Genomic DNA, 24,053 nt, shown 5'->3' with positions numbered 1-24,053 from the left:
GGTTAATAAGATGGTACATTCGGGTTCGGGTTAGTGTTGAGTCGGATTTTGGTTCAAGTTCAATTCTAATAAATATCGATGTGGTCAATTAAGTTGAACTACATAATTACGCCTTTTCATAAATTGATCAAGCATCATCAAGATTATATTAAACCTATATATGAGTAATAGAGAACAAAAGGTATATAAGCTAAACAAAAGATTTTATTAAACCGGATTGAGGGTTTACAGAATTGTACCAGTATATAAGCTGAACAAAAGGTATATAAAATTTTATTAAACCTTAGCTTCCATGACTCGGGTACAGGTTTTAATTGGGTCGGGTACTAGTTTGGGTTCGGATTGTTGTCGGGTCGGATTAAATCAGTTGACGGTTACTATTAGGTCGGGTGCAGGTTCGGGTTCAGGTCATAAAGTATTGGATCAAATCGGTTTTCGGTTAAGATCGGGTCAGGTTCAGGTCGGGTTACAGGTCACTAGTTTCACCCTATTGTTCGAGTAAAGGTAAGGTTTGGGTCATTACCAGTCCAGGCCGTGTTCTCGAGTCAGGTCAGTTTTTGACAGCTCTAGTGGTAATTGACAAAAAAATTCTAAAGTTATTTTAGTCTTTTTCTTTTTTTTTTTTTACTATAAAACTCCATCCACCATGTTTGGATTTTTTTTTCCCTTTAATTCCTTCTATTTTACCTTTTTTTTTTTCTTTACTTTTGCTGTTAGTTATCTTAATATTTTGAAATTGAATACCTAAATGAGAATTTTGAGGAGCAAAACAAAGTAAAGATTTTTTCTGTAAAATTGTAGAAGATGATCACATATTTTGTTTTGCTCATTTAGTCATTTGCTGTAATTGAGCTCATTTGTCCATACCCTTCTTCCAATCTCTCCACTCTAAATATGAGCCATGAATACACACGTGATTTCAGTATCATTCCAAACAAAGGCAATAACAATGACAAAAAATTAACCTAAACAATTACTCTCAATTTCCATGTATAGGCATTATTTTACTCATTTACAATTATAAAGAAATAATAAAATTAAATTTTAGTTCATAATTATTTCAAGTTATGCACAGTTTGCTTATATGTAGTATTCACTGAGTGTTTGTAGAATTAATGAAACAGAAAGCTTGAATATTATTTCTCAGCGAACCACCATATATAATACAAGCTAAAACAATCCCAATCAAGATAGAATTAGGAAAGTATCAAAAGATATTATTAACTACCTAAAATATGCTATCAAAGATATCCTAAGATATTTGGAAAATATATCCTATTTTCCTCAATACCCCCCCTCAAGTTGGAGCACTCGGATCAAAGATGCCCAACTTGGAAAGAAGAAAATCAAACTGTGATTTCCCAAGTCCCTTGGTGAATATATCTGCTAACTGGAAAGAAGTAGGCACATAGGATGGAGATATTAACCCTTCATTGATTGCATCACGGACAAAATGACAGTCAACTTCAATGTGTTTGGTGCGTTCATGAAACACTGGATTTTTAGCAATATGAAGGGCCGATTGACTATCACAAAACAACTTGATTGCCTGAGGATGTTCAATCCTTAAACTCAATAACAAGGACTTTAACCATTTCAACTCCAACGTAGCGGAACACATGGATCTATACTCTGCCTCAGACGATGAAGTAGCCACCGTAGGTTGCTTCTTGGTTTTCCAAGAAATTGGAGAATGACCAAGAAAAAACAAGCCATCCTGTCAATGAACGACGAGTGAGAGGACATGCCGCCCAATCCGAATCACACCAACCCTGCAAGGTTAGATCACTAGTTTCACTCAACAGAATTCCTTGACCCGGGGTACCTTTCAAATATCGAACCACACGCAAGGCCGCTTCCCAGTGCTCAAGACGCGGCTCTTGCATAAATTGAGACAAAACATGCACTGAATAAGCCAATTCCGGTCGTGTAACCGAAAGATAAATCAATCTTCCCACTAATCTTCGATAGGATGCAGGGTCCTTGAGCAATTCACCATTAGCAAGGCCGAGCTTATGGTTTTGTGGAATAGGAAAACCACTCGGCTTTGCCCCTAACAAACCTGCTTCAGAAATAATATCCAACGAGCCACTTCTATACCCAAAAAATACTTCAAGGGATCAAGGTCCTTCATCTTAAAACAGTCACCAAGGTAAGCTTTAAACACAGTCAATGCAGCGGAATCGTTCCCAGAAAGAATAAGATCATCTACGTACACCAAGACATTAATCTGAACATTGCCTCTAGTGTATGTAAAAAGAGAGTAATCAGAGTAGGATTGAATGAAACCATACCCTTTTAAAGCCGTCGTTAGCTTTGCAAACCAACACCGCGGAGCCTGTTTCAACCCATACAACGACTTCCTCAAACGACACACCAAGGATGGATCAGAACTCTCAAACCCGGGGGGCAATTTCATGTACACCTCCTCATCGAGATCACCATGTAAGAAGGCATTGTGAACATTCATCTGATGAAGATCCCAATTTTTAGAAGCCGCTATTGCAAGAAAAGCTCGAATTGTAGTCATCTTAGCCACGGGAGCAAAAGTTTCACCATAATCGATGCCTTCCTGCTGATGATTACCAAAAACAACTAAGCGAGACTTGAGTCGCTCAACTTGACCATTAGACAAAAATTTTGTCTTGTACACCCATTGACTTCCTAAAGCTTTCTTCCCTGGAGGAAGATGTTCTAAAGTCCATGTGCCATTATCTTCTAAAGCTTTTATTTCTTCTTTCATGGATTGCTTCCACCCCTCATACTTCATAGCCTCTTTGAAAGACTTAGGTTCTTTGTCATGAACAATGGCTGCAAGAAACTTGCGATAATTCACAGAAAATTTGTCACAATTTATATAATGTGCTAAAGGATAAGGAGTACCTGAAGGAGCGTTGGAGGATGGAGTGGACAGAGACGGACTATTAGCAAAAACGGAGTGAGTCACATAATCACGAAGCTTGACAGATGGAATTTTTTCACGAAAACCGCGACCTAACTCCTCATGTTCACGCACCTCAAGATGCTCAGGAGAAGCATGGTGCTGCTCGGCACCCATGCTGCTGCTGCTGCTGTGAGGCTCGGCAGTCATGTTGCTGCTGCTATGTGGCCTGACAGGGGTCTGCCAGGCAGCGTCTGGGTGTGCAGCAGACTGCTCTGCGGCCTGGCTGCGGGCTGTGTCCTGTGGCTGCGGCCTGGCTGCGGGGTGAACTGTCGTAGCCTCTCTAGCAGGCTGCCCTGAGTGTGGCTGACCCGGGGCAGCTTGCTCTTCCTCATTGAAGCCATCAATATCACCATTTTCATCATCAAATATCTCGTACTCCAAAAAATCCCCATGAACTTCAATATTTGTGTCAATTAATTCCGGCACTATGTTCACATCTTCCGGAGTACCAAAAGGAAACACATCCTCAACAAACTTCACATCTCGAGAGACAAAAAAAAATTTCGACTCAAGATCATACAACTTCCATCCCTTCTTCCCAAAAGGATAACCCAAAAACACACATTTTCTACTCTGACTCGCAAATTTGTCTCCATTAGTTTTCTGATTATGAGCAAAACAAAGACAACCAAAGGTACGAATTGCATCAAACAAGGGTGGTTTATCAAATAATAGTTCGAAAGGTGTTTTATTTTGAAGCAAGGGAGTGGGAGTACGGTTAATTAGGTGAGCTGCGGCAAGAACACACTCCCCCCAAAAAGAAATAGGCAATTTGGCTTGAAACCTTAATGCTCTCCCAACTTCAAGAATGTGTTTGTGTTTACGCTCAACCCTTCCATTTTGCTGAGGAGTACCCACACAAGAGGTTTGAAAAATAATTCCAGTGGCACGAAAATAATCAAACAAACAATTAAATTTTGTACCATTGTCACTCTGCACAATTTTTATGGTTTGGGAAAATTGTCTATCCACCATTGCAACAAAAGCCAAAAAAGTTCTTAAAACCTGATCAGTTTTATCAATTAATAAATAAATCCAAACTGCCCGAGAATAATCATCCACAATAGTAAAAAAATACCGAGCTCCACACGACGAAACATGTCGATATGGACCCCACAAATCACAATGTACTTTCTCAAAATCCTAGAAGCTCTACTATCACTTAAAGGAAATTTATTTCGAGGATGTTTAGCACGCATACATACTTCACACCCTTTATCTAAACAAGCTTTATTGCTACTAACATGAGGAAGTAACTTAACTACTTTCTCGGAAGGATGACCCATTCGACGATGCCACAACTCCAAATCTGATGATGCTTCAACAACGCCTACAAGATGCACCGAATCCGAATTGCTAAAATAATATAGTCCGTCTCTCCTAGCTCCCATTCCAATCAGCTCCTTCGCTTGGTCCTGTATAGCACACATATAAGAATTAAATTGGACAAAACAATTAAGCTCATCAGTAAGTTGAGATACTGAAATCAAATTACAACTCAAATAGGGGACATAAAGAACACCGGTGAGGGTGATCTTGTCCGATAAACGAACGGAACCAACTAAAGAGGCAACCACTGTGTCCCCGTTAGGTAATCCAACAGGACACTCAAAAGAACGAGTATCAAACAACCAAGAGTCTTTGCCGGTGACATGGTGAGTGGCTCCGGTGTCAATAATCCATGAAGTAACATCAAACTTACCATTCAAACGATTTTCATTGGCTTTACCAAATAAACCCGTGATCGCCTTCCATTGCTCAAATGTGAAAGCTTGACCATGAGAAGGAGCATCCGAACCCAAGATTGCATTAGCCCGTGCCGAGCCTTGACTACGACCAGCCGAGGCTGTCCCCCCTGGCTACTATCACTCGTGCCTGGGGGATACCCATGAAGCTCGAAGCACTTGCTCTCTATGTGCCCCCTTTTTTTGCAATGATTGCATATTTTATCTGACCAACACCGAGAAGTCTCATGACCACCCTTCTTGCACTTAGCACACACTGAACCACTAGAGGTGCGATCAGACCCTTCACGACCTCGAGCACCACCTCCACGAACAGCAAAACCGACAGCCTGTTGCGGTTCCTCTCGAACCCTATCAAGGCCTCGTACAAGCTCATCTTGTGAGACTTGTTGATAAGCTTTATTTAATGTGGGCAGAGGGTCTTGTGCCAATATATTAGATCTAGTTTGAGCAAAATAATCAGAACAAAGACCTAATAAAAATTGTTGGAGCCTATCATCTTCACGCCTTTTCTCATGTTGCCTACCAACATTACATGTACACTTCCCACACTTGCAATTAATTAATGGTTCAAGTTTAGCAAGTTCATCCCACAAAACTTTTAATTTGCCAAAGTAAATAGCCACTGACATATTTTTAGTTTGCTCACATCTATTTATTTGAGCCTTCAAATTTTGAATACGAGGACCATTAACAACACAAAATCTTTCATGCAAATCATCCCACAAAATTTTTGCATTATCATAATTAGAAAGCATAGATTTTACCTCCGGATCAATCGTGTTCATGAGCCATGAAACGAGCATACAGTGCACCACAACCCAATCCTCCTTGGTTGCAGGCGGCACACAATCAGTGATAGTACCATCCAAAAACCCAAACTTCCTCCGAGACGAAAGAGCAACAAAGATTGCATGAGACCACAAATCAAAATTGTCAAGTTTTAACCGAATTGGAGTGATAAAGTCACCAGGTCTATCATGCGCCCCTAGATAGAATGGTGAATTAGCTTCTATTTTTTGTGGTGGCGGTGGTGGTGGTGTATCATCACCGGGCATGGCTAAATTTTATGAGAAAAAAAACTCTGGCTCTTATACCATGTAGAATTAATGAAACAGAAAGCTTGAATATTATTTCTCAGAGAACCACCATATATAATACAAGCTGAGAGTGATGGATAGCTCAAGTGGTTAGAGCTTCCCTCCCGATTCTAGGAGATCCTGGGATCAATTCTCACCCCCTCCCTTGTGGCTCTCTAAACACCAAAAAAAAATATATAATACAAGCTAAAACAATCCCAATCAAGATAGAACTAGGAAAGTATCAAAAGATATTATTAACTACCTAAAATATGCTATCAAAGATATCCTAAGATATTTGGAAAATATATCCTATTTTCCTCAATAGTGTTTGATCTGTGCACCCAGGTATGCATAGTGCAACCGGTAGAACTTAAAAAGGCAAAAAGAACATACTAGTGTATGAAAATGAATAAATATGTGTTTGACAAAAGAACATGTTTGTGTTTGATAAAAAACATGGCAATACAAAGAACATGATAATACATTAGAAAACATGTTTTTTTCATGATTACTTAAGTGGTCATATTGTATAATGTAAAGAACATATAGCTCAAACTCAAAGAACATAATGATCAAACTCAAATAACAATTATGCTCGCGTGCTTTATAAATGTCTATATTATTCTTTTTTTTTTTTTTTTTTTTTGTCCATGTTCTTTAAAATATTCATATTTCTAGGTGCACCATGCCTTACCATAAAAATTTCAGTATTCACCCATTTGTCATCGGTTGTCCCTTGTAGGGAACAATTGGTTGTATGGTAGATGAGCTGGAGAAAATATTTGGGGACTTATAAATTAACAAAACATCACGGCCAAGTCATGATTATCCCCATTTTATTGACTATTTTTAATTGAAAATTGATGCATTATCAATGTTCAATATACTTTAAGAAGATTTTGAAGCTAATATAAGGTCATATAATACCAAAAAAAAAAAAAAAAAAAAAAAAAAAAAAAAGAAATGGCTAGTTTTGCCGCTCGCATTTGCATTAGCCGCCCTAGTTATTATTTAAATAAATTAGAGTAGCTAACAAAATTACGCTTCATTAAACAAATCTGACCATCCTAACAAAGTCATTAATTAGTAATAATAATCTAATAATAATAATTATTGAACATTACCGACTTCAAAGAAGAGCATCTAGCAGTAGCAATGACGAGCGATGTTAAACACATGTTGAATAGTGGATTTTGATTGCATTCATTATTACAAGTGACATCGTTATAAGAAGTAGGACATTTTGTTATGAACGGCTATAAAAAGGATGCAAAATAGCACCAAAAAGTAAACAAATTAAAAGACACATCAATATATGATATAATAAAATAAAGATGAATACAAAGAAATGTGTTGAGGCTCTCTTGCTGCTTACTATGGCCATCATTTTGATGATGGCCTATGGTGCGGCTGCCCAGAGCGTACCATTGTCGTGCGCAGCAGCCGGAGAAGCCTGTGATATTCTACCAAATAATTGGTGTTGTTCCGGCTCAACCTGCAACCGCTACTTCAGCGGTACATGTGTGTCGTAGACTCGTAGATTGATCAACCTAGCTATATGCATGTATGCTTGTATGTTAGTTAAATAAGCTACTTTTGTAGTAGTACGTCCTACTTTATCATAGTAGAATATCTTGTATGTTTGTTTTGAACCATCTTTTATGGTCATTTCACATACTCTATATTTACTGCTTTTAATTAATTAATTCATGCATGTGTTGTTGTACGTTGTACGTGGTTTAGTGTCCCTTATTACTATTGTATTAGAGGGCTGCCCAGTTAATCTTCATGATTAACGTTTTTTGTCAATCTTCACAGCCACGTCAGCATGATGGCTTTGAGGAAGTCCAGTCAGCAGTCATGTCAGCAGCCCAGTCACATGTTGAAGATTAACGTGGCTGGATGTCAGTATATTACGTTTTTTTTTAAATGATAATTATAACACCTTACAAATTTAACTACAATATTAATTTAGATATTGATTTATACAAATAAAGAAAGTAACTATACTTTGGAAAGATGCTGATTTATACAAATAAAGAAAGTAACCGAATTACCATATCAAATTTTCTATAACACATTATTTACAATTTTACTGAAGTCATACAAATGAAGAAAAGCAAATATACAAATAAATAATATTCTGCACATATTCTTGCAAAATCATATTCTGCCACTTGTGGGGTAATTACATGTCAACAAACTTGCATGAAACTAATGAAGAGGATGAATCACTGACGGAAGAAAATCCTTGATGGATTCCGTGAAATCCAACAAGGCGTGGGGCATGTGCCGTTAAGTCCAACAAGGCTTCTTTGTGCACATGCTGGAAGCTTAGTCATTCCAAGTTTATCCAATCAGCACAAGGAATTGACAAGAATATCCTCAACTAATGTAGGTGAAATACCATATATACCCTTAGAGTGACAAAAAACGTTAATCATGAAGATAAACTTGGAATTTCCCATTGTATAATATAATGTGTTGTTTTATTTTGTGATAACTGATAACTATGTTCATTGTCTATTGATTTCTTTTATTTATGTGTATAAACTATAATATGCTTTATGGTTTTTTTTTTTTAAAATCAAATTTCTTTACTTTTTATAATGTTTGCTTAATTTACTACTGATTCTCCCAAGGGCATCATGATTTTATACTGGACTCATATATACTCCCTCCGTTCTGATTCATAATAGTCACAACACATTGAATAACAAATGTGTCAATGCATAACTATTTAAAAATATAAAGGGCTAGTATAATGAAAATATACGTTATGACTAGTCCAAAAATAATTACATGGCAATATATGTTTATCATACATTGGTAAAAAGAACAATAAAAAAAAAAAAAAAAAAAAAAAAAAAAAAAAAAAAAACACATAAATAGTGCAAAAGCCAAATTGTATTGATCACTACGAAATGGCGGTAGTATATACTTTTATATATGGATTAAAAAACATTTAATTTGAGATATTTTTTTAAATCAATTAAATTACGTCATATTTTCTAATATTTATCAAAGTAAATCCAGTTACATATAGAAGACAACTTAAATATTATTGTAAAACAATTTTGCTTTTCATTTATTTTGATTATTGTCTTTGATTCCAAAATATAGATCATTGTACATTACAACATATTATCCGATAATTAATAACGATTGAACATACTTGAATCACATCAAGACAGTGAACGTATATATTCTCCATAAATAGACAACCTCCAAAAAGACGAGGATAATTATTTAAATTCATACAATTCACAAGCTAAGCTAATATATAAATATATTCATAGGTAAAATGAAAAGCTACAAGTAAATAGATTGGAAAAAAAAAAAAAAAAAAATGAATGTCTATCCAACAATTGTTCTAAGTAAAAACCTAAAGCATTGTCCAGGCCACGCATTGTTTCTATGTATTAAAAACAATTACAGTATTACAGCTTAAGTACAGTGAAATCAATGACAAAAAATGTGGTCCCTTATACCTCACCAGGTTATAAAAATAGTGGTCCAAAAAAACTCAATTGCCCATAAATCCACCAGGTTAGTTTTTTTTTTTTTTTTTTTTTTTTTTTGGTTTTAAACAGAATTACTGTCTTGTCTGTTCAAAACATGGTCAGAGCAAAACTAATTACTGGGGTACTGTGCAAAGCAAGCCATGGCCAGGATTATGCTCCACAGGATACATTGTTGCCCCTTTGACATATTTTTGGTGCTCAAGAGCTGCCTTCCGGAGGGTTGTTTTAGGCTTCCGATCAAATTGCTGCTTCTTTATCATGGAACATTGGCTTAGTGGATCGGTCGAGCCAGCTCCAACTCTCCTGTAAAGGATTGAAACTGTTATGTGGGGGAGAACTTCTCAATATTAAGCATCAAGTAACATAAGCATCCATATGCTTCAGCTTCAGCCTTCATTTACTTTAAAATTAATTTCAAGGGTGACAATGTGACATCAAATAATACGCAGATATGCCCAAGGAACAAGCTTAGATTTAAATCTTAGTGCAGATAGAAGAGGCAAATGCCTTCAAGATTACTTACGCCAATATCTTCTCAGATGCAATCCTTGCAGCAGCAATAATGCGGCGGCTGGGAAGCGACTTCACAGCACGATTTGGGTCAGCACGCATGGGAGAATGAATTTTGATCAGCTACAAAATGAAAAAAACAAAAATGTCAACGACCGTTCTTTTTCTTATAAAGTCGGTGAAAGAAAGTCATTTCTTATTATCTTAGCTTGGCCTGAATTACTAATACTAGCTGCACAAAGATGCAGTTTTTGAATAGCTGAGAAACATAGCACAACTGTATTTTCCACGTGACAAAATGGACTGTCTTCAGATTGGATGTAAACAATAATTTAGGTAACTTTCATGTTAAGGGAGATCAAAGTGGCTAATGCTCTCTTGTCTGATAAATACAGTCTTCAGAATGAAAGAAAGAGAATGGAGCGCAGAAAAAAATAATAAGAAGAAAATCGCATGTGACACTCACACCCAAGCACTCCATCATCTGGTAGTATGCTCGACCATGTAAAGGAGTATGACCTCCACGGGATTCAGAAAAATACCTAGTCCTGAGATTGTCAACAATTGTCAATCAGAAAAAGAGCTAATACACTTTAATTACTGATTTATGAAGCAAAATGGAAGCTCATAATTATGACAGCATTATTCAGTATTACCATTCTTCGTAACCCGGATCAACAGTAAAGCCATAGATATCCACTGTGTCACATATAGAAAGTGCAAACTCCAATGCTTTAAGTCCCGTTCCTTTAGCAGATGAGCCAAAGGATGTACCTAACATGAGATATACAGGATTGAGAATAGGAATTTCCTGCAAAAGGGAGGAAAAACAAATTTAGTGCAATAAAGTAGGTGTAGATAGCTCAGGGACAGCAAGAACACACTACCAGTGATAGTTAATCAAAGAAACAAAAAAATCACAGATATCATGAGCATTTTTAAATCAATTTGAGTTTGTTATAAACAGTTCCACTACTATTATTGTAAAGCACACCCCCTTTTACATACCAAATTCGCAATTTCAAAAATTAAAATGAAGGGAAAAGCCATTGGATAAAGTATCCATTTCCCAAGTATGTATAATTAGACTGAAAGAGATGGGCGTCGGCTCAAATTACAACTGACTAAAGGAAAAATCACTGCGCTTAAACCAAGGGGCAAATAAAAGAAATAAGGGAATGAATACAAACCCGGATCATTTTTCTCATTATGTCATGAATAGTTGTTTTAACTATCAAGGCCTCCTTTCCAGCATCTGCAAGACGTTCCTATCAGATACTCTAAAGCATATTGATTAAACCTCAAAGAAGTCAAGTAAAGTTTGTACCATACAGCTCAGCAACTTTATCTAGAGCTTTGGCAGACCCTCTATTCAGAAGACGGAATGTACTCTTTGAGCCTACATATTCAGAATAATTCTGTTGCATATCCAAGAAACCAATAATTAGAAGTGAATAATTGCACATCAAGTACATTTTATAGAAGATTTAAGACCTGAATAGGTGCACCATTCTGTCGGAAAACAGCATCAAAAGAGTCTATCTCTTGGCCAAACTTGGTTTTCAGAAGATCTGCAGAATTCCCTACCACAGCACAACGGTGAAACTGCTTCGGATAATAAGGAGGTGTAAGAGGAAGAACCAGAGAGAGTTTCTCCATGCAAAGGGCCTTGTTTCGACAATTATTTCTGCCACTCAAAAAAATCATGTTGGACTGGCGGTTTTACAGAAAGGCAATCAGGCATATCAGGTACTGCATGACACAAATTGATTAATGAACATTTGATATATTCCCTTCTCCTGCCCCCAACCCCCCACAATAGTCAGATATGTCTTGCTTATACTCCATTCAATAGACAATGTCCATACTTGAGACATTAGCAATTAATCATCACAAGTTTGTTTGGATAAAGAATGGGCAAGGAAAAGAAGTCGAGAAAGGGAAGGGACGAATGATGAGTATTCCTTCCTAATCTCTCCACTGTTGGAGAATCAATTTCTTACATTTTAATTCCTCTACTTCTCTCTCTCTCTCCCCCCCCCCCCCCCCCCCCAATTCCCTTCCTTCCTCATTTGTTATACAAATGAAAGATACTCCATCCCTCCTCCAACTCCCTTCCTTTCCCTCCATTTCCTTCAATCCAAAGGGTAAGGCAATATATCTTCTGTGATATACTTTGCAATAATAAGTACATCAGGATGGCAATGGCATCTCTCAGTGTAAAAAAAAACTTACAGCTGGATTCCCTTGTTGATCCTTTTCCATGCATAATCCTCCCAGCCATTAGGCAGAGCATCGATGTACTCTTTTGTCAAGACTGTTGTACTATTTCTAACCTGAGAAATTCAGCTCACTAAATAACAGATCAATGAAGAGCATCGAATTAAATAATGACTGAAAGTTCTCCACAAAACAACCATTGAAATGATTCATAAACAAGATTGTGAACCTTTGTTTTTTTTTTTTTTTTCATTTCTTTCTCCTCCTTGTAGCAGGGAAACAATATAATATTGAAATTTTTGAATGACAACTTCTAAATCAACATTGTGCATAATATTTTTCTTTACCTCCTTACTGTTTTAAGAATAAATGATACAAGAAAAAGTCAGCTAACCTGTTCCCAGGTTGCCACAGCTTCACAAAGATTGAATTCATGAGACAAGCCTTCAGCCTCTCCTGTTTTAGGGTCATTCTGTACAAAATTATAGGCCATTTTAGCAGCAAGACTTAATTAAAGAATTATAACATGGGGAAGATGATGTGGACATAAAACAAATTTTCAGCCCCATAAAGCAACTAAATAGAATTACCCATTTGGAGACAGTTTCATCAGGAAATTTCATTGTAACTTTGCAACTATGTTTTTCAAATACAGCTCTCAAACCCAAGCCATTTGCACTCTGCAACAATAAAGAGCAGACACAAAATTAATTATGAAAAATCAGCAATTGAAGGCATCAATTCTAAGAGTCTTAAACATAGTAAAGTAAGCCATGCTGGTCCATTTAAACAAGGTTTATTTTCATTAAGACAACTTGGGCGCTTTACAAGTTCAGGAATTCGACCTTAACAGTGTGTTTGGATAGATTAAGGGGAAGGAAAAGAATGGGAGGGAGGAGAAGGGGTGGGAAGGGAAGGGAAGGGGAGGGGAGGGAAGAATGAAGAGTTTTCCTTCCAAATCTCTCCATTTTTGGAGAGATCAATTTCTTGCCATTCTATCCCTCCATTTCTTTCCCCTCCAATTCTCTTCGTTCCTCATTTGCTATCCAAATGAGAGATTATCTATCCCTCAATTTCTCTTCCCTTCCTTTCCCTCTATTTCCTTCAATCCAAACAAAGTGTAAAGGAAGGGCCTACAGAAAACACTAACCCCATCTTTCAGTCAACAAGACAAACTCGCATAGAAGAATAGTATACGACACAAAAGAAAAGTTACAAAGTTTGTGCTATAATGGACACAAACTTGGTTCACCATTGGGGTTTTTTTTTTTTTTTGGGGGGGGGGGGAATTTAGGGTACCCTGAATGAGAACCAAAACCTAATTAGGTTCCGGTTTTAAAAGCAAGTTTTGATTTCGAGTAATAAAATTGGGCACCTGTTGCAATTGGTTCCGGTTCCGATTTTGGTTCGGTACGCTGTAAATACGGGCTCCGGTTATGAGTACTTGAAACCAAAATTGCCGATTAAGCCCAATTAATACAAGCCCAATATTTAAACAATATATACTTCCTCCTTTGTTTTTTTTTTTTACTTGCAACAATTTACACTATCAGTGTTTTTTGAAGTATTACACTTTGACCAAACACGTATGTTGAGACACAACTTTTCCATTAATTTATCTAATTACCCGTTAGTTACGGGTGAGCAGAAAATCAGGGTACACTGAATCGGAACCAAAACCTGTTAGGAACCACAGGTTCCGTAAAACGGGACCTGTACAAGAGTTTCCGGTTTCGGGTAGTAAAATGGGGAACCCTTTGCAAGGGGTTTCGGTTCAGGTTCTCGATTTTTGGGAACCGGAACCTGTAGAGTACCCTGTAACCTATTAAAAGTATTATTTAAACCCAAATCATGTATCAAATTAAGTCCAGATTTTTATAAACTAATAAATAAACAATTGTCATAAATATATGTATTAAATTTGGTAATTATATATATTTGGTTTGATGTATTTGCAAGTTGTAAGAGTTGTATGTTTATGACCTTCCAATTTATTTTGAAATAATTTTGCAAAAAAATACATAATATATTGAAAGACAGGGTACCCTGAATTGGAACCGGAACCTGTAGGTTCCGGTTCCAGTTTCCACCAACCTGTTGCAACAGGTTCGGTTCCAGTTCCCGGAATTTCAACAGGGTCCTGTTGTGCTCACCCCTACCCTGTTATGCTCAACCCTACTATTAGTAAAACTATAGAAAAATTGATATTATGAAATTATACATTATGATAAATCCAACGTATTATACAATAACATTTGTTTTTTTATACTCCCTTCGTATTTTATTACAGAATATATCTAGAATTACCAACAAATGAATAATCAACATACTCTGAATGATCAACAAATGATCGCGAAATAGTAAGATTACAAGATTTTTCCCAAAACATGACAGCTAGGGATAAACCCAAGTATATATAGTACTCTATAATGCAGGAATCCTAAAGGGTAACTAATATCTTCGAATATTTAGCGAGTTTAAATAACATTGGAACTTACTCTAAATTCGAACATTCATTAAATGTACCGTTAAGGTACCACATAGTTTGTCAATGTTCCTTCCAAGCATATGGAAGGATAGACTCAGGGTTACAAGGTTCGCGGTACGTTGGCCCGAACCGCGACCTGGTTCGTTCGTACCGGAACACGGTACAAACGCGACTCAGGTGCTGGAGGTCGCGATTCGAGTCGCTAGAGTCCACGAACCGATTTCATAGCTTTTTAAGGGAAAAAATGGAGAAACCTCCATTAAAATCGATAGAGTTCTTGAAATAGGAGAGAGAAACTAATTGTGCAGGTGAGAGGAGAGAGATAGTGGGTTGGTCATCAGCTGGCAGCGTTTTTTTTATTAAAAAATCTTCTTTTGGGTAGGTGGGGATAGTGGGTGGGCCTAAACAACCCCACGTGTACTTTTCTAGACCTCTTATCTTACCTTTTAATTTAGTACTCCGTATTATACAGCTGTGTAGTGTACTTTAATATATTTTTTTTAGTGAAATTCGAATTTATAGGACTAGATCAGAGGCTGTCAATTGGACCAAAAAGCCTTAAATTTAATTAATAATTATAAAATAAAAATTTTTAAAAAATAATATCTTAAAATATATTTTGTTCTTATCCCTTATTGGTTAATAAAAAATTACTTAAAAATATAATATTAATTATTTATTTCGTATCCAATCGTTCCGGATTCACTAAGAGTAAAGTTTCACGTATCCGTTTCCGTACCACTTTCGAATCGAACCACGTACCTTGTAACATTGGATAGACTTAGCGCAAAGCTTAGCATACACCGAGTCACCGAGCTACAACACACCTTTCAACTTGTTGTAATACACACAAAAAATTATACGAACTCCTGTTGTAGTTGAACTTTGTGACTAGTTGCTTAAGCTCCAAACTTTGATGTGCATTACTAGTCGCACCATGACGGAAATATGTCTAGCCACCGGTGAGATAATCTCCTTGTAGTCTATTCCCTTTTCTAAAGAACCCTTCTTGCAATTACGCAAGCACTATACTTGGTTAAATCCTTCCTTTGAAGACCCATGACACCCATCTACACGGGACTATCTTTTTCTCTAAAAGTCTTAAAACAAGTTCTCAAGTCGAATCACTATGAGGTGACTCCATATCATCTCCCATTGCGGCAAGCCATTGAGCATATAGTATATAAAATAACTCCCTTGAACAACTAAGAATTATCCACCTCTTCATCAATACGTAGTGCAAAAGCCACCATGTCTACACAATCGTACCTTTAGGAAGTGATAACTAACTTCTTCCTGGCTCATCACTCTTGATGTGAGAATGAGTGACTAGTTGCTCCACAAGACTTACGATGTGACAACATCAATGTATAAAAAGTCTGAAAGGCACACCATAGGCGTTTCCAAGTTCCTTGCGCCTAAGGCACGCCTCCTCATTGAAATGAGGCACTTATAATAAATTATAATACAAATTTTGAAAAAAAAAAAAAAAAAAAAAAAAAAAAACATTTGTGCACCTCAATGCGCCTTACTCGGTGCGCTTTATCGAAATCGCCTTGCATATACGGCTATACCATAAAAAGCGCATGACCTTTGAAGCCTAGGCGCACATTTTTCAAACACTAGACAACGGTAGACCAAAAAAGTAGACCCTTGGTCTCCTGGTAAGACCTTTCAGCACTAACAGACATACAACACTCCATGTTCACCTCTTAAGCTGAATCCCTTATTGTCTTATAGATTGAGTGATATTAGCTCCTTTGTCATGAGCGAAACAAGCCTAAAACCTATGTTAAACCTTACACGGGCTAATCATTTTTGTTAGGCCCACGAAACTTGGATATAGGTAGGACACTAAAATACTTCATTTTAGTTCGAAATCATGAAATATTTTCACAAAATAACCAAGTCGGACACTTAGACACGTACCCGTATAGGGAATGGGTACCCAAATACGAGTAACATAGCCTAGCACAATTAAACATGCAAAATTTACCATCATATGTCCATATATTCTAAGTAAACCTATACCATCTATCTTGCATACTTATGTTGGCCATGTAAACACTATCTCCATTTACCTCTCATAGTCAATAAAGCACTCTTTGCACAAAACACATATAATAAGACACCCATCTACACAATGAAGTGATGTGTATCAGCAACCATTGTCTAAATTGGTGCTTATTATATTATGGTCTCTTCTTAAGACAATTAGATTTCTAATGTCCTTCTCCTTACAATCATTACAAACATTATTAGGTCTAAAACCCTTAAAAAATGGTTTCTTGAATTTACACCCCAAAATCTCCTCTCCATTGCCTCCACTTTTATACCTTATAACCAAACATTTTATAGCTAGATTCACAATATGAAAACTAGACCTAGCCTCCTTTTCTAGAGTCACTTTATCTTTACCAATCATACAAGACTACACAAAATTCTCATATGACAATGGTATAGATACAAAGATAATTAAGGCAGCATCCTTGTCCTCGACTCTAACATCAGTACTCTGCCTACTCCCTCCGTTCGTAATAATCACAACACTAAATATTGCACAAAGTTTTACTTAAATTATGAGAAGAGACCAAAGTGGAAATTTTATAGTATATATTTCCTCCATTTTTTAACATTTGTAACACACTTTTTTAATACGCTTAAAACAAGGGTGAGAGATTGTTAGGTGTATAATTTAGTGGATCATGAGATTAAAATAAGGGTTATAGTACAACTTTCAACAAAAAAAAAAAAACCAAAAAAAAAAACTTTCCAATTGTAATGTGTTGCAAGTATTGTGACATTACTGTGTTATGGAAGTGTTGCAAGTATTGTGACATTACTGTGTTATGGAAGTGTTGCAAGTATTAAAAGGAATTAGTTAATAGGGATACATTTAATTGTTAGTAGAGGAGAGAAATATTTTTTAAAAAATAAGGCTGACTAAACGAAATAATCATTATTGGTTCATGAAGCAAACCCCCCTTATGGGATTAAGGCTATGATTTATTGATTGATTAAAAGGCAGAACGCTTTTTAAAAAAAAAAAGTGTTGCAAATATTACGAAACAAAAGTATTATACAATTCTAATTAAAATTGTAATTGATCTAGGTATTTCTTAAGAGGAGTACCTTCAAACATTTGCAAACTAAATAGACACTGATTCATAAACAACTTGTTGGTGAAAGACTTCGTCATATACATAGACCTAATGGGGTTTCCTCCTACAAAACCTAGGTAATGATTTAATCTGCGAGACACTATAATTATTAAGATTGTCTTGCATCTTGATTTGCCACAAACAAAAACCATTCCTCCCTATGAACTTGTCGATCTTCAAATTTTTCACCAGAATAAAAACCCTAGCTCTTTATACAATTTGGTACAACGGATGTAAGAAAGATGAGCAAAATCAATAAGAAACACACATATTACGTGGTTCACCAACATGTTGGCTACGTCCACAAGAAAAGTTTTATTGGTCTTAATCTATGTTTCTCTATCACCCGATTGTACGTAGAGTGTCACGACATGACATCCAAATATATAGTGGTCTTATATGAAATATAATAAAATCTAGAGCGTCAAAGGATCCGACACCAAATCAGACACCTACAAATCCAAGACTGTACGACATAGATATTCTTAAGGAAATACAAGTTACATACTTGATCCAGAACACTCAATAGATTAAACAGAATGATCAACAGATTGGAATGATCAATGATCAAAAGATGGATGATCACTAGAGACTCAAAGCACTATCTTAGATAGTTAGATTAGCCATCATTATGACTCTTTGGTGCCATGTGCATGCAAGAGCTATAGCTCACTCGACTATAATTATATATCCACCACTGCAAATCTAAAATGGCTCTCTGAACGATAGCTCACTCTCTCACGAATTATAGCTTCAACCTTACGTACGTCATTCCCCTAATCTTGCTCGTTCACAACTAATAACATATTCAAGGCATATTTTAATAGTCTGTCAGATGGGGTTTCTTATGTCCATGATGTTGCATCTTTTTCTTTACTCTTTGTACCAAGCTTTATCCACCTTCTTCCCCCAAAATTATACTCTGCATAGGCACATATTTATAAACATATGTTCATAATAACTGGACAAGTGGACAATGAATCTAACTTCTTTTTTATCAAAGCAAGTACTTTCTGATGACGCTGAGCAACATGACTTTGACATCAACCTTAGAAGATAGGCAATAGGCCAGATCACAACACATTGTGCGAATCAACAATTAGTACCCCATTGAAAACATATAATTATTGCCAACAATCATGGAAAAGTTGTTGAGACAAGTTGTTGAAGCAAGGTAGTCTATCTTAGTTTTGATGGAAACAAAAAATAGAAAGCCTAATTGGACAAGTTGTACGATTCAATAGCACATCACAGCACCACAAACACCCTAACACTCAACACTCCAACATAAAATGGGACACTCACATTTACGCGAAAAACATCCAGTTAATACACATTATACCAAGTTTATAATAATCATACTACCGTCCAACTATATCCATATATTTCATACAACCTTCATCCGTATTTTAATTAGTTCAAATTATACTATCAACTATTCAACAACAATTAATTCATTCAAGACATTAAATGCAACAGAAAGATTTGGCAAAGCAAAACCCAAAAAGAAAATGCAATTCATAGTACAATGATTTGAATTAACATAGTTTAACGAAAAGCCAGTATATAAAACAGTAAGAAGCTTACCACACACTGTTGAAAACTATTCTGAAGAGCAAGTAATGCCTCCAAATCCTTATCAGAAAGCCGTGATTTTGAATCTAAAAAAATACCCAGAATTTAAAAATCAAATTTCAAACTTGCAATTGAAAATTGAAGAAGAGAGGAGAGAGAAAAAGGGAGTACCAATATTGGAGATTCCATTGATGTAAATGAGAATGATTGACAACCCAGAAGCTAAAACTAGCAGTAACCCAAAGGGCAGAACCCTCATCATTAAATTAACTTGAAAATTTTCGATGAAATTGTTTGTTTGAAAATTGATTGATGATTTTCTGGAATTTGAGTGAGTAGAGTGAGCGAGGAAGTGAGCGCTTGTCGATGGTAGATCGGCCAGTCTTCGGCTTTCTTGTTTCGCTGGTACGCAAATGGAATTTTTAATAGTACAAAATAAATGTTAAATATTAACCGATAGAAAGTTTTATGGGTTTTTCTGTATAGTAACTCTGTTTTTTTTCACTTTTGTGCCTCAACATATATCACTTTCTACACTGTAATCCTAACATATTTTTTGTTTCCATACGGTAACCTTGTCGTTATCTTACCGTTAAAAAATTCCATTAGTGGGGTCTACTCTCCATTATTTTATCGATTTGCGAGTTGAAAAATATTCCATCAAAGGTTTTGAGGGCTATTTTGGTTCTTAGGAGTCCAAATTGAGCTCAGATTTGGTAAAAAAAAAATAACATAAATGCCTCGTTTTGTGTGTTAAAATATAAACACGTAAATCGAGACATTTCTTAATAAGCAAAACGAGCCATTTACGTTATTTTTTTGCCAAATCTGAGCTCAATTTGGTTCCCTAAGATCCAAAACAGCCCCCGAAACCTTTGACGAAATATTTTTCAACGCGCAAATCGATAAAAAAATACTAATAATAGAGAGTGGGCCCCACTAATGGAATTTTTTAACGGCAGGATAACAGCAAGGTTACCGTATGGAAACAAAAAATATATTGGGGTTACAGTGTAGAAAGTGATATATGTTGGGGCACAACGTAGAAAAGTGAAAAAAAAAAAAAAAAAAAAAAAAAAAAAAAAAAAAACAGGGTTACTATATAGAAATACCCAAGTTTTATTAAGAGAAATTGGTAGTGTTGCTCCGGTAAATTTTCTTGTGTCATTTACAATTGCATGACACTCTTTATATAGCATGAGTGTTCAATTAGGAGTACAATAATTACATACATATAGCCATATGAGTTCACAAGGGTTTGGACTCATATGACCATTATAACATCAAATCAATAATTGGCATTCATTATCTTCTAACACTCCCCCTTGAATGTCCATACTTATACATAAAAAGGTATTTGTTTCCTTATTAAAAACCTTGATAGGTAAAACCTTATGGGATGACAGCCATACCTAGGAAAAGAGTACAATCATATTTTATTATATGTTTTGGTATACTGCCTCGTTAAAAACCTTGTCAAGAAAAACCCAGTGGGGTAAAAACCTAATCAAAGGGGAAAAGAGTACAGTACATATAATACTCCCCCTGATTTCAGCATAATTTGCGAAGATGTCGCATTTCGATTCTGTGAACTAACTGCTCAAATTTCTTCGAAGGAAGTGATTTGGTGAACAGGTCGGCAAGATTGTCATAAGACTGAATTTGCTGGATATCTATTTTCTCGTCCTTTTGCAGATCATGTGTGAAGAATAGTTTTGGGGCAATATGTTTTGTTTTATCTCCCTTAATATATCCTTCAGTTACTTGAGCAATGCATGTTGTATTGTCTTCAAATATGATGGTTGGGTCTTCTGTTATTGTGTTCATTCCACACTCCTTTTGGATATTACTGATCATCGACCTCAGCCATACACATTCTCGTCCTGCTTCATATAGGGGTATCAATTCTGCATGATTTGAGGATGTCGCGGTCAATGTCTGCTTTGTTGATTTCCATGATATTGCAGTGCCGCCATAAGTGAACACATATCCATTTTGTGACTTGGCATTTTGAGGATCCGATAAGTATCCAGCGCATGCGTACCCAATGAGAGCAGCATCTTGTTTCGGTTGATAATATAAACCAAGGTCTTGTGTCCCTCGTAGGTACCGGAGTAAGTGTCAAACCCCCTTCCAATTAATGCCAATATGTTGGTGCATTGCTATGCCTGGCTAACAAGTTCACAGAGAAAGCTATGTCGGGTCTAGTGTTGTTAGCTAAGTACATTAAGGCTCCAATTGCACTTAAGTACGATACTTCTGGACCCAGAATATTTTCATTTTCTTCTCGGGGTCTGAATGGATCATTTTTCATATTCAAAGAACGAACAACCATTGGGAAGTTGGTTGGAGTTGCTTTGTCCATGAAGAATCTTTTCAAAACTCTTTCTGTATAGTTTGATTGATGGACAAAAATACCATGACTCAAGTGCTCAATTTGCAGTCCAAGGAAAAATTTAGTTTTCCCAAGGTCTTTCATCTCAAATTCTTTCATCAAGCGTTTTGCAGTTTTCTCGAGTTCATTTGGGGTTCCAATGATATTCAAATCATCAACATAAAAACTACAATGGTAGCGAATCCTGATTGTGATTGCTTTATGAAAACACAAGGACTAACTTGGTTGTTCTTGAATCCTTCTCCCATAAGGTATTCACTGAGACAGTTATACCACATCCTTCCATATTGTTTCAATCCATAAAGTGACCTTTTTAGTTTTATGGAAAGCAATTGTCTCGGCTTGTGGTTTTCTGGTAGTTTTAGCCCTTCGAGGACTTTCATGTAAATGTCTGTATCGAGTGACCCATACAAATACGCAGTCACTACATCCATTAATCGCATTTGCAGTTCTTTTGTGACTGTCAAACTTACCAGAAATCTTAATGTAGTTGCATCAACTACTGGAGAATTTGTTTCTTCATAATCAATCCCTGGAATTTGAGAAAATCCTTGGGCTACAAGTCTTAGCTTGTATCTAACTATCTCATTTTTCTCATTACATTTTCTCACAAATACCCATTTGTATCCAACAGGTTTTACACCTGCTGGTGTAAGGGTTATTTTTCCAAAAACTTCTCTTTTTTCAAGTGAGTTCAACTCAGCCAGCATTGCCTCATTCCACTTTGGCCAATCACTCCTACGTCGACATTCTTCTGCTGTTCTTGGTTTAACATCATTTTCATCAGACACAATGTCGATTGTGATTGAATTTGCAAATATTTCATTCATGGTAACATTTTTCCTATTCCATTGAGTCTTGTTAGAGACGTAATTCATTAAAATTTCATTGTTATCGATGTTTTGAACGTCTTGTTCATTCCCGTAGGGTTGTCTTTTTGTTCGTGCCCTTTTAGATTATCATCATTTTCTTTACTTTCATCCACATTTGGTCTTTCTTGACCTTCTAACGGGGGAACATCATTAGTCTCATTTTCTATTTCATCCAATCTTTTCAATTTCCTTGGCTTAGAATCTTTTGAACCAAGTGGTCTCCCACGCTTTCTGCGTGCTTGAGATTCATTTTCTATGGCCTTATTACCAGTTGGGATTTCAATACGTGCAGGGGAATTTTCTGCTGGTATATGTGATTTTGTCACCTTCTTCGTGTCTACAAATGCATAAGGCAATTGATTTGCAACACTTTGTAAATGAACAATTTTCTTAACTTCTTGTTCACACATATTTGTTCGTGGGTCTAACATCAACTGTTGTGTTACATTCCAAATAAGTTCAATTTCTTTCTTACGTGGGTCCGCTTTCTCTCCCCCTAAGGTTGGGAATATTGTTTCATTAAAGTGACAGTCGGCAAATCTAGCCGTAAATAAGTCACCCCAGTCAATGGTTCAAGATATTTAATCATAAAGGGGGATTCAAACCCGACATAAATTCCCAACCTTCTTTGTGGACCCATTTTTGTTCGTTGGGGTGGAGCAATGGGAACATATACATCACAACCAAAGATTTTTAGATGTGAGATACTTGGTTCTCGACCACAAACAATATAAAGTGTTGAGAATTTATGATAAGATGTACGTAGGTCTCAATCTAATTAGCGTTGCTGCATGTATTATAGCATGTCCCCAAGCAGATGATAGCAATTTTGACCTCATTAATAATGGCCTTGCAATCAATTGTAATCTCTTAATTAGTGATTCAGCTAGACCATTTTGTGTATGAACATGAGCTACTGGGTGTTCAACATCAATTCCAATTGATATACAATAATCATCAAATGTTTGGAATGTAAATTCTCCAGCATTGTCAAGCCTTATTTTCTGTATTGTATGATATGGGAATTGTGCTCTTAATTTGATAATTTGGGCAAGTAATTTTGCAAAGGCAACATTTGTACTTGAAAGCATACTGGCATGTGACCATCGTGTAGAAGCATCAATTAAAACCATGAAATATCGAAATGGTCCACATGCCGGATTAATTGGTCCACATATATCTCCATGAATTCTTTCCAAGAATTTTGGAGATTTAGTAGCAATTTTGTTCATAGATGGCCTTATTATTAATTTACCTAGTGAACATGCAAAGCATGTTAATTCATCTGATCGAGGAATTTCGACATTTCTTATTGAATGTCCAACTGAATGTGTTATTATTCTTTGCGTCATCCTAGTTGTTGGATGCCCCAAACGATCATGCCATAAAATAATCAAATTTTTGTCATCTAACTTCTGGTTAGATACCATATTGATTCACACGGGTTGTATGTTTATACGATATAACCCCGAAGAATATGCTGGCAATTTCTCATATATATTTTCTTGCCATGTTTTTCTGCCGTGAGGCATATATA

General features: G+C 36.2%; 2 protein-coding genes across 2 annotated transcripts; both read right to left on the bottom strand.

Moving 5' to 3' along the window:
- Positions 1-1,297: 1,297 nt before the first annotated feature.
- LOC145575355 (uncharacterized) lies at positions 1,298-5,747 on the bottom strand. The gene is made up of 6 exons (XM_081633237.1): positions 4,904-5,747; positions 4,498-4,715; positions 4,150-4,359; positions 2,884-3,547; positions 2,063-2,811; positions 1,298-1,717 (listed from the first exon to the last, which is right to left on the bottom strand). Exons 1-6 carry the CDS (start codon positions 5,745-5,747, stop codon positions 1,298-1,300), a joined length of 3,105 nt encoding a protein of 1,034 aa, XP_081489363.1.
- Positions 5,748-8,960: 3,213 nt separating this feature from the next.
- On the bottom strand, positions 8,961-19,663 carry LOC145587279 (sialyltransferase-like protein 2). The gene is made up of 12 exons (XM_081644017.1): positions 19,421-19,663; positions 19,262-19,335; positions 12,616-12,705; positions 12,420-12,497; positions 12,041-12,141; positions 11,300-11,492; positions 11,133-11,223; positions 10,996-11,060; positions 10,462-10,616; positions 10,272-10,353; positions 9,819-9,928; positions 8,961-9,598 (listed from the first exon to the last, which is right to left on the bottom strand). Exons 1-12 carry the CDS (start codon positions 19,509-19,511, stop codon positions 9,409-9,411), a joined length of 1,320 nt encoding a protein of 439 aa, XP_081500143.1. The 5' UTR covers positions 19,512-19,663; the 3' UTR covers positions 8,961-9,408.
- Positions 19,664-24,053: the final 4,390 nt, after the last annotated feature.

The sequence above is a fragment of the Chenopodium album genome, chromosome 2 (genome assembly GCF_948465745.1).
Source record: "Chenopodium album chromosome 2, dcCheAlbu1.1, whole genome shotgun sequence".
NCBI lineage: Eukaryota > Viridiplantae > Streptophyta > Magnoliopsida > Caryophyllales > Amaranthaceae > Chenopodium > Chenopodium album.
Note: the sequence above shows the minus strand (reverse complement) of the source record. Positions and strands in the feature narration are given on the sequence as shown.